Below are 18,325 nucleotides of genomic sequence, written 5' to 3' on the forward strand. Positions count from 1 at the left end.
TTGAACTGATTCTGTTTAGTGGATTTCTTTCCTGGCTTGGTAGCCCCCAGACGTAGGTGAGTTTGCACCAAACTGAATTAACAATTACTTGTGTCTCTTGCATTACTGTTCTTTATCTTTTATCCTGTTTGTATTGTTCAGATATTAGTGTCGTGACATTACCTTCGACACCTCATATCTGATACCAGAATTTCACTTCTATCTATCAATAACAAACACTCTATTTGTCTTTATCATTTTGTTTCTGCATATTATTACCCTCTTGCAGCAATTATAATCTATCATACTTTGGCTAACCAAAAAGAAAACAGATAAATTGACAATTTTATGCAATCTATGAAAATCCACATGAATAATAGCCCCAAACTTTAACCACTTCAGCTACACAAATCAATATACAAAATTCTACTATCTCAAAAATACTAATCATATATAATACAACATATCTAGAAAGCTTTGGTATACAACATTCCTACTTCCTAAACAACAATTACATCTTCCAAAACCTCACATAACAGAAAACTAATAATCTTCTAATACAAGTGCCAATATGCTTGTAACCAATCCAACCGTGCGCACGCACTTGTGCACACCCGAACTTGTTCTCTTAAATGATAAAATCTTCAGAACACTTGAAGAGCATGCCTTGGATTTAAGATCTCTGGTGAAAGGACTTTCCTTCGATTGTATTAGAGAACGAATTCCAAACTCTAGAGAAAGTATGTGAGCTGTTGTTTCTTCCTTGAACCGCCTTCTCCGTACAATTCATTCCATTGCTTTAGCTCGCCCATGACCGATCCTTCTGACGCAAAACTTGCAGCCACCTGTATATAAACATACATCGTCGATAATCGGTAAATAAATACACACATATGAAACATATAACTACTGGAAACTACGCTATCTAGTTCATCCTACCTGATTCTTAGCTTGTTTCACGTCTTCCATGCTTAAAGGCCTCAAGATAATTTCTCGTTCTTCGCTATCGTTATTTTTCGAAGCATCTTCGGAACTTACATTTTCGGTCTCTTTTTTCTTCTTTTCCTGATATAATTATTCAAAATATACTCATTAAGTTCTTCGTCTCGTACTAAATTTTTACATTATATCAGATATATGAATCTTAACATTATGAAAAAATTTGAAGTAAAATACCATTTCCTTCTTTCTCTCTTGCTGTATTAACTCCCTAACCGGTCGATAAGCTGCGGTGATGCACAAATTCTGTTTACAGAAAATTAGAATTTAATTTTATCCGATAAAAAATACGAAGTAAAAGTAATCGCTCTGTCGAAAAAGTTTTACCTTAAGATCACTTCCGCTAAATCCTTCTGTCATGATTGCTAGTTCTTTGAAGTCTAAGTTTTCGTGTTTTTCCTTCGACAGAAGAGTTTTTAGGATCATTTCCCGATTCTCGACAGATGGAAGACCAACCATGATCCTGCTCAACATTAAAAAATTATAGAAATATAATTCACAAATCAGAAACATCAATAATAATTTATCTTAAATAGTAAAAAATTATAAAAGATCTGTTTTCTGATGGATCCATGTGCAAAATCAGAGTGAACAACTCATAAAGATAAATTAAATAAATGAATGGATAAAATAATTTAGATTCCTTTTTTTCTTTCTCAATAAAAAATTGATGGAATGTTTGTTAATTATGAATTTTTGAGTTTTTTTAGGTCCACCGAGTTGTTCATCGATATAAATTGTGTCTGTGTCGCTATCTTTTTCCAATAGTTGAGACAAAGATGTGGTCCTACCTGCGTTCGAACCGTCTTATAATTGCTTCATCGAGATCAAAAGGTCTGTTGGTAGCAGCAAGAACGAGAATTTGTTCATTCGGTCCGGACAATAGTCCATCCCAATGTGTCATGAATTCGTTTTTAATCTTCCTCATGGCCTCGTGTTCTCCGACTCTAGTTCGTTGACCGAGCATGCTATCAACTTCATCAACGAATATAATAGTCGGAGCAACCTTAGCCGCTAGCGTGAACAAAGCTCGGACATTCTTTTCGTCTTCTCCGAACCATTTCGAAGTGATGGTGGACATTGAGACGTTAATGAAACTTGCTCCTGCTTCATTCGCAATCGCCTTTGCTAGCATTGTTTTTCCGGTACCGGGTGGCCCAAAAAGTAATATACCTCTACATGGCTTTAGAAGCCCGCCTTTGAAAAGGTCCGGTCTTCTAAGGGGAAGCATGACGAGTTCTTGAAGTGACTCTTTTATCTCATCCAATGCGCCGATATCTGTGAATGTAACTCCTATCTCATTTGGAGGGATAACCTCGGGTCTAATTCGCTTCTCGAACTCGTTGTCAGGAACTTCCTGCAAGCATACGATTAATTTATAGTTACACAAACGATTGGTAAGAACTACGAAGCACTATAAATGTTTAGGTGTTGAGAAAATTTGATCATACAGCTTTTGCAGGGGTAGAATTTTCGCCTTCTTTTTTCGTTACCGGGATCGATTTCTCTGTCTCACTCTTGTTCTCAGGTGCTTTCGTACCAGCAATAATATCTTTAACAGCATTTTCCTAACATTAAAGAAAACCAAATGATAAACAACTATATGAAGCACGGACACCGGAAACACGACACCAACAATGACACATCAGACACCGACACTGACACGGCATTTTTCAGAGGTGTCGGTGCTACAGAGGTTGTTGCAACGGAGGTCAAAACGGAAAATGGTGAACCAAAACACGGTAGAAGTTCGATATACCAGGAATCATGACCATTGTATATTTGGTAGATAAAATACGGAAAAAACCGTTAAAAACAGTTTTTCGAAACTAGATATAAACAAACATACCTTATTAGAATCATTAGTCTTCAAATTTCCACTACTCTTTCCTTCTTGGAAAAGACTCAATCCATGGGACAAACTGTTCGCATCGACATTCAAGATCAGTAACAAGAAAATCTTATCGTAGAATAGAAATAATTTCTTGAACAATCGTTAACAAAGATTTTACCTATTGGATGAGATTACAAGCTTTCCGTTTCGGTATTCTGGTTCTTTGGTATTCATCAAATGGTAAGAAATTGCAGACACAACGATTTCTTCTATATAATTACTAAGTATCATAGTATCTGCATGGCATATAGAATTCAAGTCGTCGCAATCAATGTCGTTTTCAGTGAGTACTTCGGCGATGTGGTTTCGAGTATCTTGAAACTTAATTACTTTCATGTCCTCTTCGAGTTGGCCTTTCCAGCTACCGAGATGAGTTTCGTCTTCAGGTGCTTTGATCTCGATGTTGTAAGGGAATAAGCTAGTGATCCTCTCGTCGATTTCTTTGCATTCGTCTTCTAAATCTAATATTTGGGAACCGAGTATCAACACCGAGCCTGATATTTTCTTTATCATTTTTTGTAGTAAATTATATAACCTCGGTGATTTTAGAAGAAGCTTCTCAACATCCCTTATATATAAAATTACGGAATCGGTTCCCGAGATAGAAACCAAAACCTTGTAAAGTGATTGCACGAAGAGTCTTTCGTCATAACACAAGCTACTTGTGCGTCGTAGAGGAGCTGAAAACACGATTCAAACAAGTTAGCATAATATTACATAGCAACGATGAAATTTCGTGCATTAGCGAAAAAATTAGATGTTGAAATCGATCACTTGTGTGAGCAAACCTGGATTTAATGAACCACTTTGGGAAGAAGTGCTACTTAGATCAGACATGGCAGAGGCATTCCTCCGAAGCCTTGGAAGATTATTCGAACTTTCACCGCTTTGTTGATGCAGAGTTCCTTCAAAAGATATTATCAATAAAATTAAAATGAAGACATAGTTCTAAAAAACTTCAATGTTACTTCCTTTAGTACCTCGAGTTTCGCCGGTCGAAGACAGCGTTGAAAAGGAACCAAATAAACCAGACATTCGCTCCAAAGTCACCTCGGATATCGACCTTCTGAAACACTGTATTAGAAGAAACAAATGAGTCGCAAAATTCTCGCCAAGCAAAAAAGCTAAATTTCTGCAGTTGTTCTTTTTTTGAAGCATATGCGCAACGAAGCTAACGATTCGCAAGTTCGACTTACTGGTTCTTTTCTCGGATATCCAAATCTGCTCTGCAACTGTACAACAAAAACACAAAACGTATGAATATACGACCTGGTCATAGTGAATAAAACGATAAGCGATAATAAAAAATTACCTTCACGGAGAAATCAGTTACATCTAACAATAGCAACTTCGATTCAAAGTAATGTGCTAAAGCTTTTGCAAGCATTTGCTGATAAAGTTCTATAAATTTAAAAAGTAACAAGTATTAGTAAAAAACGAATCGAAAACCGAAGAAAAAAAGTTTATGCACGATAGGAATAAACTATTGTGTATACCTGCTGGACCAGAGAGTAAAATAGCCCGGCTTGCTGGTGAGAGGTTCCTTGTATGCTTGGAAAAGTTAAGATGTTTTAAATGAACATATGCAGCGCTCGTCAACAAAACTCGAGTCCTTTCGCTGTAAATTCCATATGAAACAAAACATAAGAAAATCGCAAACCGGCACTTTTTTACATCTATGAACAAGGTGAAGTTCTAATATCATTCCCGCTTATGACCCTACATATGCGAACCCTGAATTTCTACCGGCAAATCACTCTGCATTCACACATTCAGTCGTATCTGGCCATCCGATTTTGATCAGACATCTGATTTAAAACTGGTAATTTTGGGAAAATCAAAGATGTTTTTTTATGAGTCGTGTTTTTGCTTATGACCCTACATATGCGAACCCTGAATTTCTACGGTCAAATCACTCTGCATTCACACATTCAGTCGTATCTGGCCATCCGATCTTGATCAGACATCTGGTAATTTTGGGAAAATCAAAGATGTTTTCTATGGGTCGTGCGATCAAGTTCAGACGGTTAGTAACAGGTTGACAGTGTGAATGCGGCAAAAATCCGACTGGGGGATTCAATTCTAACCAAAGTTATGTCAACTCAAACTCAAATCAAATGATTAAGCTTGAGTTAAAGACAAATCGCTCAGGAGAACTCGAGTTCGAAAATCTTGATTGAAACAATCCTTAGTCAGACTTCAATTACCTCCTGATCGAACTCTGGATTACCAGGGGTCATTTCCCAAGACATCATTAATACACAAAAACATGAAATTGAAAGTCTCAAACATGAAATTTACAATTATAACATGAATAGATCCATGTCTCAAACATCATTAAGAAACAAAATATACTATAACATAGGTTCATTATATTCTATAAACATAAACATAAATTCCAACCATGTTTCTATCTCAATCAAAAGGGTAAAAAAATGGCCACAAAAACATTATAATATTATTATTATCAACATTAAAACCTACACACAAAAAAAAACTTTAAAAATTACCTTAAGTAATAAGGAAACTCATCAAATGTAACTTTGCTATCTTTTCCATCAACCAAAAGTCTCTTAAGCTCTTCAACAATTTGGTCCCCAGAAACCTCCCCAAAATCACGATTCCCACCAACCCATTTCTGAACAGCTTGTCCTGAACTCAATCCAAGTCCAACACCTAATCCAACACCAACACTCAATGCTGACAAAAAAACATGTTTCTGTTCCATAACATCAAAAAAGTTTGGTCCTTTATTAAGAACCCAGAAACAAAAACACCAAAAAAGTATAAGAAATCGTTGAGAAAATGATTCTGAGGAAAATTTACAAGATTATAAGAAATGGGTATTCAAGAAAAACATCAACAATAACAAGAACCAATGTCAAAAACAAAACTTGTAAGGGATTTGACAAGGGAATGACTTTGTTGTTGTTTGTGAATCTCTCACATCTATGTCCTATATATAGTATGAATAACTAATGGACGTTAAATGGTTGGTGATTTTTTATGAAGTGATTTTTGAAAAGGCAAAATGAAAAAGAAGGAAAAAAAAAAAAGTTTTTCCTTTTTTACTTTTGGTATTGTGGTGTGGTAGTGTGGTGTGACACCAAATCTGGGTTTTTCTTCCATCAAACTAACATCTTTTTCTCTTTCATACTTGGAATCCTTTTGGTAAAGTCACTAATAAAGATTCTATTGAATAAAAATATTAATAAAATCTATCTAGCATTGACTTCAACATGAACACCGAGACACGATACGATAGGGATAATTCGACATCTATAACATTGAAACATAGAACATTGTCACCTTTATATACAGAAAGTATTTGAGCTTTATTTATTCATCTATTATTAAAAATATTAAAAATATTTTAATTAAAATTAATATCTTTAATTATTTATTAATAACATTACTTAAATACATATTTAATCATTTTAAATATGTGTGAGATTTGTTCAAAATATTTATAAAAGTGTGTTGAAGCAAAGAAAAATATTTGTTTGAAACACTAGTATGAATTGTTTGACATATGTGTTATGAGTGTCATTCAAGTGTCAACCATTGATTCGAAGAGTGTCGAAACAAAGCAAAAATCATTTTTAATGGACACTTATCTGACTTTTTCGATACTTCTTTAATTTTTCAACAAGTATCCTATGAGTGTTATACAAGTGTCGGACATCGACGCGTGTCAGACACTCCGATACGCCTACTCCTAGAGAAGTCCATGCTTTATAGATGAAAATTAAAAGTGTGCAATTTTGTCATGGGTAAAAACAAAATAATGTGTTTAAATAAAAAAATTGGTCTAATGGAATGGATTAGTCTTTCACAATATTATGAATTAATATTTAAATTTATTATTAATTTAAATACAATAATATCTTTGAAATGTACTGCAGTGGCGGTATCTATCCACAACAAATAATTAGGTTTAACGCACGTTTGAAATTTCCATGTTAAATTTTTGTGTTTTTGTGTTTTTATTATGTTTCTCTTTGTCTTTATGTGAGTCATACTCAACAATCTTTACTTTGACGAATATCAAACTCTTACGAAGACTCCATGCATGACGATCACTTCCTTGTAACTAAGGAGGCACATTTTTTGCTTTACACTAAAAAACATATAACAAGTTCAAGCAATGCTTAAACGTGACATTGATGACTGATTTGTTCAACGTGTCAACTTCATTCTCTAAAGTATGAACATTTTCAAGTAATATTTGTCTAGAAGCAAGTCACTCTCTGATCTTGTGAATGTTATATCTATATACTTAGTCTTGGCACGATAAACTTGATTGTTTACTAAATAAGTGGAATTCTCCCTATCATAATGCAACTGAACTCGACCTTTCTCAACACTCAATTCTTGAAACTTTATTCCTCAGGGAATAGATGTTAGACCGTATGAGACAACTTGTCCAACTTGTTAAATCAATTATAATACAATATGGCAGCAACGAAGAATCAAAGTAAAAAAAACATAAAATAACACAAGAAAATTCGTAATCCAGTTCGGTGTAAATAACACATATGTCTGGACGGAAATATATCCAAGAAAGGAAATTCACTTTTTAATAGAATTAGTACAAAGCGTCTTAGATGAACAGTTCCTTGCTCAATTCCACTCTTCTTAATTCTACCATCAGTGTATTTCTACTTAGGACTCCCTCTAAATATAAGAACTCCATCTCACTTTCTCTCAATCACTAACCCTAATGACCAATAACAATAGTCAGAATCATTTAGTGTTGAATAAATAATTCAACTAAACAAACCAAATAATATGCCTTGTGATATGAATGAAGTAATAGTGTGGTGTATAATTAACACAAACAAAGACTCAACCTTAAACACAAATTAACATCCAAGTTCGTCGTCTTCAAGGCATGAAAAGAGTATATATATATATATATATATATATATATATATATATATATATATATATATATATATATATATATATATATATATATACTCTTTTCATGCCTTGAAGACGACGAACTTGGATGTTAATTTGTGTTTAAGGTTGAGCTTTTCTACCAATCCATAGTTGGGCTTTTCTACTTGGATTTAGGCAGTGATGTCGTTTAGATATGGTGGAGATTAAGTTATGATTTGTTTCTCCAAAATAACTCCATAAAAAGATTTGATTTGATTTGAATTTAAATTTGAATCTCTTTGATTTAAATTTAATTTAGGTAAATAAGTAAACAAATCATATTACTAAAATATAGCAATAATCCTTATTGCATGCATCAGTAGAAGAATGCACTATAATCAGTTAGAAAATGTGCGCACACGGCAATAGTCGTTTGCCGCAGATAAGGGACAGATGTTGCACACATGTTGGAACGTCTTGTCCCACATGTGTCCCTTCAACACCAAAGCAGTTGGGGTCGGAAGTGCCACACCATCTAAAACATCATGTCTAACATGTGTTCATACCATCTTGTTTTGAATAATGCAGTTAATCCAAAAAGGAACAATAATCTCACCCTTTGGAAAATTTTGGCAAAAGAACACTTCAAAAAACATACAAGATGTGCATCATAAGTTAAGCATTAAGAATATCACACACTAGTACACTAAGAAAATTATAGCAGCATCAGAAGAATAAAATAGAGTAAAACATCAACAGCATTAGAGGCTAGTAACACAAGTCAGGAGTCAAGTGGTTGCTACACGTAGTCAATGTTCCATAACAATCAGTCATCCAATCATTCATGATTAGTTAGTCAACATGCACACATAAAGTTAGTAGTCAGAATCAATATATGCTTTTAACACACACAAATGAACTCACACAAGGGTCAAATACCATGCCAGATGCAATAGCATGTGAGCGAACGACTTCAGATCTCAGCTAGTATTAAGCACACAATTGCATATATCAGATCAGCAGAACTCATACACCACAAAGTCAGTAGTCAGACAGTAGGCACACCACTACACTACACACCCTTATTCCCCCTTTTTGCCATACTTTGGCAAAGGTATTTATCACAGTTAGTTAGAGCCCATGTCACACAACACAAATGCTAATATGTTAGCACATACACATAACTGATCAGGAGTATACACACATCAACCAATATCATAAATGTTAAACAAGATGCTAGAGCATCAGGAAGGTTATTGGCCATAAACCAAAAAGCTATCAAGCCACTACAGATCCAGAACAAGAAAATAAAATATGCCCAAATACAAGGCCAAATAAACTAAGCAAAAAAAACCTAGAATCTTCAAACAAGATTTACAAAACAACCACCTGAGCCCTTGAAGGTAACCTTGTCTTTATCAGTATCTGAGTTAGAATCATGTGTTTGAACAGGTCTCTTCCTTGAGGACTTCATCTTTGTGACAGACTTTTCCCAGTCATAGATGCTCCAACAGATGGTTCAGCATGTGTCTCTACCTTGGATCCATTTTTCTCCATATCAGCCTGATTTGACTCTAGAGCCTAGCCTTCTTCCTAGACTTTTCTTCTAGTACATTAGCCTCATTGGCCTTCATTTTTCCATATGATTGACTCATTTTTAAAAAGAAATGGAAAAACTTGATAGGGAAAGGGGACAATAAATTGAGTCCAAAAGAGATAGATAAGAATAATATTCTTGCTTGTAACTATTGTGAAAATGATGTCGAAATTACAAAGTATAATTGGTTTCTTGATCCATAAGAAATCCACAAGGGTAGAAAAGAAGAAAATAATAAGAACACAATGAAATTGGTTGTAGACTATTATTCTTTACTTTCTCTTTGAAACAAGATTACAAGTGTTATAAAATAGCAAATAATCCCTTTCACCCAAATTAGGATTTGCATTGTGCAATAATGAGAGACTAGTATTCTATTTATAAAAAAATTAACATACTAAACTAATGGAATTTTACACACATGCCCATTACATAAGTTAACTTAAAGAACAAGCTAACTTAAACAATTGGACATAACAAATCGGCCCAATTCGACATGCTAACAATCCTAGTATACTTCGACTACAACATGTGAACAGACTTCGACAGTATGCTTAGGTCCTATCGAATTGTCGAACCAAGAAGCTACCCTTCGATCATACTAGAGTTTTATCCAATATCTCACAACTCTTCACCTTGGAAGAAACTTTATAACATAAGGGGAACAAACTAGCTTTCTTCATGCAGCTTTATCGACTGCATACAGTGGACAAACTTGCAACTTGGTAATATCTTGGTGATCATATTAGCAAGATTGTGATCTGTCGAAACCTTCAGCACTTTAACTTCTCCATGCTCGATTACCCTTTTGACAAAATGCAGCCTCACATCGATGTGCTTGGTTCGCTCATGATAGGCTGAATTCTTTGACAAGTGTATAGAACTTGGACTATCACATTTAACAGTGATAACTCGACCTTGAAGTTTTAGTTCCTTAGAAAAACCTTCAAGCCACAATGCTTTTTTCACAGATTCAGTAAGGGCGATATATTCCGCCTCAGTGGTCGATAAGGCAAACCTTCTAAAGTGTTGCTTCCCAACTAATTGTTGTGCCAAACATAGTGAACACATATCCAAAAATAGATTTATGGAATCCATACAACCTGCATAATTAGAGTCACATACCCTTCGATTTCTGCTTTACTATTTTCACCACATGCTCCACCATAAATCATGACTCTATTAAGAAACCCATTTATGTACCTTAGGATCCACTTCCAGCTGACTAACCTAGCTCCAACAAGTTTCTTGATCAGATCCTAAGTATGGTTATCATGAAGAGACTTCATCTCTTCATCCATGGACTTCAGTCATTCAGTCTTATTTCGACTCCTCATAACTCCCTTGTAGTATATATGTTCTTCATCTAGAACCTCACTTTGAGAGATTAAGGCATAAGTTATGAGATGTGCATACCCAAGTCTTTGAGGTGGCTTAATGACTCTTCTCGGCCTATCTCTTGCCAACACGTAGTCATTAACAGTTTCCTCATCTTCCTCAGTATCTTCAGGATCTTGTGTTTCTTCTTCAAATTTATCTGGGATATGCAAATTCAGCATCAACATGCTCCACCTCAACAAGAATCTCTTCTTATTCCATCTTTTTTTCAGATATTTGTACACTTCGACTAACATCATCAGTTTTCTTGAAAGCCATCTCAGCTTTATTGGAAACTACATCTCGACTGGTGATACACCTCTTATGACCTGGCTCTAGGAACCATAGCCTATAAGATTTGACTCATTCATGGTATCCCATGAACATGCATCTCAGAGCTTTAGGTTCGACCTTGTCCTGCCTAATGTGAGCATATGTTATGTAACCAAATACTCTAAGTTTGTCGAGATCTGGTGGATGTCCCGACCAAATTTCTTCAGGTGTCTTCATATCTAACACAGTAGAAGGACATATGTTTATCAGATATGTTGTTGTCGAAACAACCTATGTCCAAAACATCTTATTTAACCCAACACTAGTCAACATGCATCTAAATCTTTCTAAAATGGTTCGATTAAACCTTTTAGCCAAACCATTATATTGGGGTGTACATGTATAAGTTATGTGTCTTACAATACTATAGGATGCATAAAAATTGTCGAACACCTCATTGCAAAATTCAAGGCCATTGTTGGTTCTCAACCTCTTAACCTTCCTGCCAATCTGATTTTCGACCAGAGTCTTCCAAATTTTGAAGTTCTCAAAAGTTTCATCATTAGTCTTCTATATGAATACCCATAACTTTCTTGAATAATCATCAACTATGGATAGGAAATACTTGCTCCTGAATGTGATGGACACCTCGCAGGCCCCCAAAGATCAGAATGGATGTAATCAACAGATCCATGTGTTCTTTATTTTCCTTTATTGAACTTCACTCTACGAGATTTTCCAAGTACACAGGGTTCACAAAACTTCAGATTTTTGAGTTTGTCTCCACCAAGTAGATTTTGTTTCCCTAATTCGACCAGACCCCTTTCACTGACATTGTAACACCCTTCTAAATACCCCAAATTATTATAATTAAAATAACAATATATTCATCAGAGTAATTATGCCCCGAAGGGTGTCACACAATCATTTCATAAAAATCATTAAAATATCCTGTCATGCTCATTTATTTAATCAAAATAAGGTTCTTTGCATAATTCGCAGCGGAATCAAATTCAACATCAATGTAAAACATGTAACACTATACATGTAAATCATCCAACAACCAATATCAAATTAATTAAAACATTCCCTCCCGATGTTACATCTATCAGAGCATGACCCATAAGAAACTACTCTAGACTCCAAGCATAAGCTCCTACTCAACTCATTTCTCGTTACCTGAAAAATAGGCGTAAGGGTGAGTTCCTCAATCAATATAACAAGCATTATAGAACAACATGTAATGCTAAGTAATTAACACATTAATTCACCCTAACCAGACTACACACTCAGCAATGGCAGTATCCGTTCAAACATCATATTCAACAATAACATATAGCATATATATAATCTCAACCATACTCAACATCAACAACACAACACACAACACACATATAATACTGGAATACATCCATTCATATTATATGCCATACATTTATTATGCAATGAGACTCTATGCATGCGATACCGACTATTTGTGAACATATAGTTCAACCTCACCGTCCAAATCCAGGCACGGCTACCAAGCTCACTAGTCCCACTCATTTGAGACATAGTGACTCACTCACTAATTCCTCACCATGGGAATTAGCTACCACCCCAAATGGGCCATGAAATGCACGCTAATCACCTAGCATGCAAACATCAACAACAACAATCAATATGATATACTCACTAATTCCTCACCATGGGAATTAGCTACCACCCCAAATGGGCCACAACATGCATGCTAATCACCTAGCAATGCAACATCAACAATAATCAAGAATAGACACATGCTCACACTCTAAGCCATAATACAGTCTATTCACAAACGTATACATTCACATCAGCATGTATACCATCACACATTATCAACATAATTAATCACAAAAGCATATCACATCATGCCACATAATCAAACACAGTATTAGCCCGCTCTACTAATACCTATACCACTCAAAACAACGGAAATTGATTCCTACAACATCATATCTCAGCTAAGTACATCACTCAGCCTAAACAACCAAAAACTGCACAACAACAGTTCAGGAAAATCCCAACTCTGCCCATACGCGTACTGTCCATGCCATACGCGTATTGCCCAAACCTGGCCAACTCCATACGCGTAATGCCTACTCTCTTACGCGTATTGCGCATTTCCTCGCCCAACTCATACGCGTACCACCTATCCCATACGCGTACGCTACGCGTAACAACTTCCCATTACGCGTACCAACAGAGACCAATTTACGTTCAAAATGTCATCTTTCTCTCCCATACGCGTAAGGCTTCCCCCCATACGCGTACCAACATCTCATACGCGTATTGCCTAGTGCCATACGCGTATGACCAGAGACCAGAGCTCTCAGATCTGCAATGGCTTTCTCTGCTACGAGACCTATCCAATTCAACCTTCTACAGTCCAATTTTCACACACAATTCATTCATATCATCTAACACGAATCATACACTTTCGATTTCACAATTTTCTAACCTTTCTACCTCTAATTCCTACGAATTTCGTCAATTATAATCCAAATTTTCGTTCATCTCAAAAGTTCACAAATTCAACATATATCATCCAATCAGAGGCAAAACAATGGTCTATTACTACCCAGTACATATCATTCCATAATACCCGTTAATCGATGATAAACCCCCCTTACCTGAGTTAATCCGGCAGCTTCCGAGCTCCAAGCTTCTCCTTCCTTCAACCTTCGTTCTCTGGCTTTTTGCCCTTTCTGCCTCTTTTCCCTTTCCACGTGAAAACCTTTTTCCAAAAAATTGGGACTTTTTATTATTCCAGCTTATATACTCCAATAATATTATTCCACTAAATAATTATCCCAATAATTATTATTCCAAAATAATAATAATAATTCAAATATTCTAATTAAATTAATAAACATATTATTAATTTAATTTAAATAAATACATATTATTATCGGGGTGTTACAACTCTCCCCCACTAAAAGAGTTTTCGTCCTCGAAAACATACCTCAAGCGAACAACTCCGGATAAGACTCCTTCATCTGGCTCTCCAGTTCCCAAGTCACATTGCCGCCTGCTGGTCCTCCCCAAGCTACCTTCACCAAGGCAATCTCTTTACCCCGCAACTGTTTCAACTCTCGATCCTCGATTCTCATAGGTGATGTTTCAACAGTCAGGTTATCTCTCACCTGTACATCATCTACTTGGACTACATGCGACGGATCATGAATGTACCTCCTCAACTGAGACACATGAAAAACATCATGCAAATTCGCAAGCGACGGCGGTAAAGCGATACGATAGGCTACCTCTCCTATCCTCTCCAAAATCTGATAAGGACCAATAAATCGAGGTGTCAACTTCTTCGACTTCAAAGCCCGACCAACACCAGTTATCGGAGTGACACGAAGAAATACATGATCTCCCTCTTGGAACTCAAGTGACTTCCTCCTCTTGTCATGGTAACTCTTCTGACGACTCTGAGCAATTCTCATCTTCTCCTGAATCATCTTAATCTTTTCCGTAGTTTGTTGAACAATCTCCGGTCCAACCACAGCACTCTCACCGGACTCATACCAACATAGAGGTGTCCGACATCTCCTACCATACAAAGCTTCAAACGGTGCCATACCAATGCTCGAATGAAAACTATTGTTGTAGGTAAACTCAATTAAAGGCAAATAACAATCCCAAGCACCTCTTTTTTCCAAAACACAAGCTCTCAAAAGATCCTCTAATGACTGAATCGTCCTCTCAGTCTGACCATCAGTCTGCGGATGATATGCAGAACTCAATCTCAGCTTAGTTCCCAAAGCCCTCTGCAAACCTTCCCAGAACTTCGATGTAAATCTAGGATCTCTGTCCGAAACAATACTCGACGGAATACCATGCAAACTTACAATCTTCTCAATATACAACTCGGCTAGCCTCTCTAACGGATAATCCATTCTGATCGGAATGAAATGAGCCGACTTTGTCAATCTATCAACAATTACCCATATAGCCTCAAAATTCTTACTTGTCTTCGGCAAACCAGAAACAAAATCCATACTGATACTATCCCACTTCCACTCTGGAATAGCCAACGGTTGCATTAGCCCAGACGGCTTCTGATGCTCAATCTTTGACTTCTGACAAGTCAAACAGGAATAAACAAAACTCGCAATTTCTCTCTTCATTCCCGGCCACCAAAATAACTTCTTCAAATCATGGTACATCTTCGTAGCTCCAGGATGAATACTCAACCCACTACGATGTCCTTCTTCAAGAATACTCTTCTTAAGCTCAGTAACATCCGGAATACACACTCGATTACCAAATCTCAAAACACCATTCTCATCAACTCTGAATTCACCACCTTGACCTTGATTCATTAAAGTCAACTTATCAACCAAAAGCACATCGGATTTCTGACTCTCTCGGATCTCGTCCAAAATACCACTTGTTAACTTCAGCATGCCCAATTTAACACTATTGTGAGTACTCTCACACACCAAACTCAAGTCTCTAAACTGCTCAATCAAATCCAATTCCCTAACCATTAACATAGACATATGCAATGATTTCCGACTCAACGCATCAGCCACTACATTTGCTTTACCCGGATGGTAATTCAAACCAAAATCATAATCCTTCAAGAATTCTAACCATCTCCTTTGTCTCATATTCAGCTCTTTCTGATCAAACAAATACTTTAAACTCTTATGGTCACTGAAAACTTCAAATCTTGATCCATACAAATAATGCCTCCACAACTTCAGAACAAATACCACGGCTGCCAACTCTAAATCGTGCGTCGGATAGTTCTTCTCATGAACTCTCAGTTGTCTCGAAGCATAAGCTATAACCTGCTTATTCTGCATCAACACACCACCCAAACCCAACAATGAAGCATCACAATAAACCTCAAACGGTTCCGACGAACTCGGTAATATCAGAATATGAGCAGTAGTCAACCTTCTCTTTAACTCTTGGAAACCTTCTTCACACTTTGAGTCCCAAACAAATGCTTGCCCCTTTCTAGTCAACATTGTCAACGGTAACGCCAACTTAGAAAATCCCTCAATGAACTTCCTATAGTAACCAGCCAATCCAAGGAAACTTCGAATCTCAACAACAGACTTAGGAGCTTCCCACTTAGATACCGCTTCTATCTTAGAAGGATCAACAGCAACACCACCTCTTGAAATCACATGACCAAGAAAACTAACTTCTTCTAACCAAAATTCACACTTAGACAGTTTAGCAAATAACTTCTTTTCTCGTAGAACTCCCAAAACCACTCTCAAATGCTCAGCATGCTCTTCTTCAGATTTCGAATACACCAAAATGTCATCAATAAACACTACTACAAACTTGTCCAGGTACGGATGGAAAATCCTATTCATATACTCCATAAATACTCCAGGCGCATTAGTCACACCAAAAGGCATTACAGAATACTCATAATGTCCATACCTCGTTCTGAAAGCAGTCTTCTGAATATCTTCAGTTTTCACACGTATCTGATGATACCCAGATCTCAAGTCTATCTTGCTGAACACACTAGCACCAACCAATTGATCCATCAAATCATCAATCCTCGGTAAAGGATACCGATTCTTGATCGTCACTTTATTCAATTGCCTGTAGTCCACACACAACCTCATAGTACCTTCCTTCTTCTTAACCAATAGCACTGGTGCACCCCACGGTGACACACTCGGACGAATGAATTTCTTATCCAACAGATCTTCCAACTGACTCTTCAATTCAGCTAACTCAACAGCAGACATACGATATGGAGCCATCGATATCGGTCTAGTACCAGGTACCAAATCAATCGAGAACTCAACTTCACGCTCTGGTGGCAATTCATTCACTTCTCCTGGAAACACATCAGGAAAATCACACACCACAGCTAGATCGCCAATCACCAGTTTATCTTTAGCCTCCAAAGTCGCTAACAGCATAAACAACTCTGCCCCATCTGCTACTTCCTCATTCACCTGCCTCGCTGATAGAAACAAACTCTTTCCTTCTTCAATCTCAGGAAATATCACTGTCTTATCAAAACAGTTGATAGAAACTCGGTTAAACACCAACCAGTTCATACCCAGAATAACATCAACCTGTACTAGTGGAAGACACACAAGGTCTATCCCAAAGTCTCTACCAAAAATACTCAAGGGACAACTCAGACAAACTGAAGTAGTAGTTACTGAACCCTTCGCAGGAGTATCAATCACCATACTTCCAAGCATCTTAGATATCTCTAACTTAAGTTTCACAGCACAATCCAAAGATATAAAGGAATGAGTAGCACCGGTGTCAATAATAGCTACAAGAGGAAAGCCATTAATATAACACGTACCTCGGATCAAACGATCATCTGCAGAAGTCTCAGAACCTGATAAAGCAAAAACCTTGCCTCCTGACTGATTCTCTTTCTTCGGCTTAGGACACTGTGGACTGATATGACCCAACTCTCCACAGTTGAAACAAGTCACAGTCTTCAACCGGCAATCTGCAGCTAAATGACCACCTTTTCCACACTTGAAACATTTCTTCTCATTACTGGTACACTCATGGATACGATGTCCAACCTGACCACATCTGTAACACTTAGCAGGAGCACTAGAGTCTCCCCCACTAGGCCTCTTCCTCCCACTCTGTCTCTGAAAACCTTTGCCAGCTGCATACGGTTTTCCACGGTCATTCTGACTCTTACCTTTCCTATCAACCCTTTGCTGATAGCTCTCTGCTCTAGCCTTGGAATCCTGTTCGAAAATCCTGCAACAGTCAACCAAATCAGAAAACACTCTAATCCTCTGATATCCAATTGCCTGCTTGATCTCGGGACGCAACCCGTTCTCAAACTTCACACATTTGGAAAATTCCCCAGCAGCCTCAGCATAGGGAGTATAATACTTCGACAGCTCTGTGAACTTAGCAGCATACTCCGTAACGGACCTGTTACCCTGCTTCAATTCCAAGAACTCTATCTCCTTCTTTCCTCTGACATCCTCGGGAAAATGCTTCCTCAGAAATCTCTCTCTGAACACAGCCCAAGAAATCTCAGCATCTCCAGCAGTTTCCAACTCAGTGCGGGTAGCAACCCACCAATCATCAGCTTCCTCTGACAGCATATGTGTACCGAACCTGACCTTCTGGTTATCGGCACACTCAGTCACTCAGAAGATCCTCTCGATCTCCTTCAACCACTTCTGAGCACCATCTGGATCGTATGCTCCCTTGAACATTGGAGGATTGTTCTTCTGGAACTCACTCAGTTGACGAGCAGCTCCCATTCCCACAACATTCGGATTTCCTCCAAGTACTCCAGCTAGCATACCCAGAGCCTCAGC

At 37.1% G+C, this 18,325-nt stretch overlaps 1 protein-coding gene across 1 annotated transcript; it reads right to left on the reverse strand.

Annotated features, from left to right (window-relative positions):
- Positions 1–349: 349 nt before the first annotated feature.
- On the reverse strand, positions 350–6,088 carry LOC127126758 (uncharacterized). Its single transcript, XM_051055751.1, has 14 exons — positions 5,383–6,088; positions 4,369–4,490; positions 4,185–4,273; positions 4,069–4,104; positions 3,853–3,946; positions 3,661–3,777; positions 2,991–3,552; positions 2,828–2,900; positions 2,430–2,546; positions 1,770–2,335; positions 1,306–1,441; positions 1,156–1,224; positions 919–1,044; positions 350–824 (listed from the first exon to the last, which is right to left on the reverse strand). The coding sequence occupies exons 1-14, from the start codon at positions 5,598–5,600 to the stop codon at positions 711–713; spliced, it is 2,439 nt and encodes an 812-aa protein (XP_050911708.1). The 5' UTR covers positions 5,601–6,088; the 3' UTR covers positions 350–710.
- Positions 6,089–18,325: the final 12,237 nt, after the last annotated feature.

Source organism: Lathyrus oleraceus, chromosome 1, assembly GCF_024323335.1.
Source record: "Lathyrus oleraceus cultivar Zhongwan6 chromosome 1, CAAS_Psat_ZW6_1.0, whole genome shotgun sequence".
Classification (NCBI taxonomy): domain Eukaryota; kingdom Viridiplantae; phylum Streptophyta; class Magnoliopsida; order Fabales; family Fabaceae; genus Lathyrus; species Lathyrus oleraceus.

Excerpts from the sequence above, each read along its gene's own strand:
- LOC127126758 (XM_051055751.1), bottom strand. The coding sequence starts at position 5,600 with ATGGAACAGAAACATGTTTTTTTGTCAGCATTGAGTGTTGGTGTTGGA. Across the intron at positions 4,105-4,184 it reads TAACTGATTTCTCCGTGAAG|TTGCAGAGCAGATTTGGATA; the intron begins GTAATTTTTTAT and ends TTTGTTGTACAG. Across the intron at positions 1,225-1,305 it reads TTAGCGGAAGTGATCTTAAG|AATTTGTGCATCACCGCAGC; the intron begins GTAAAACTTTTT and ends TTCTGTAAACAG.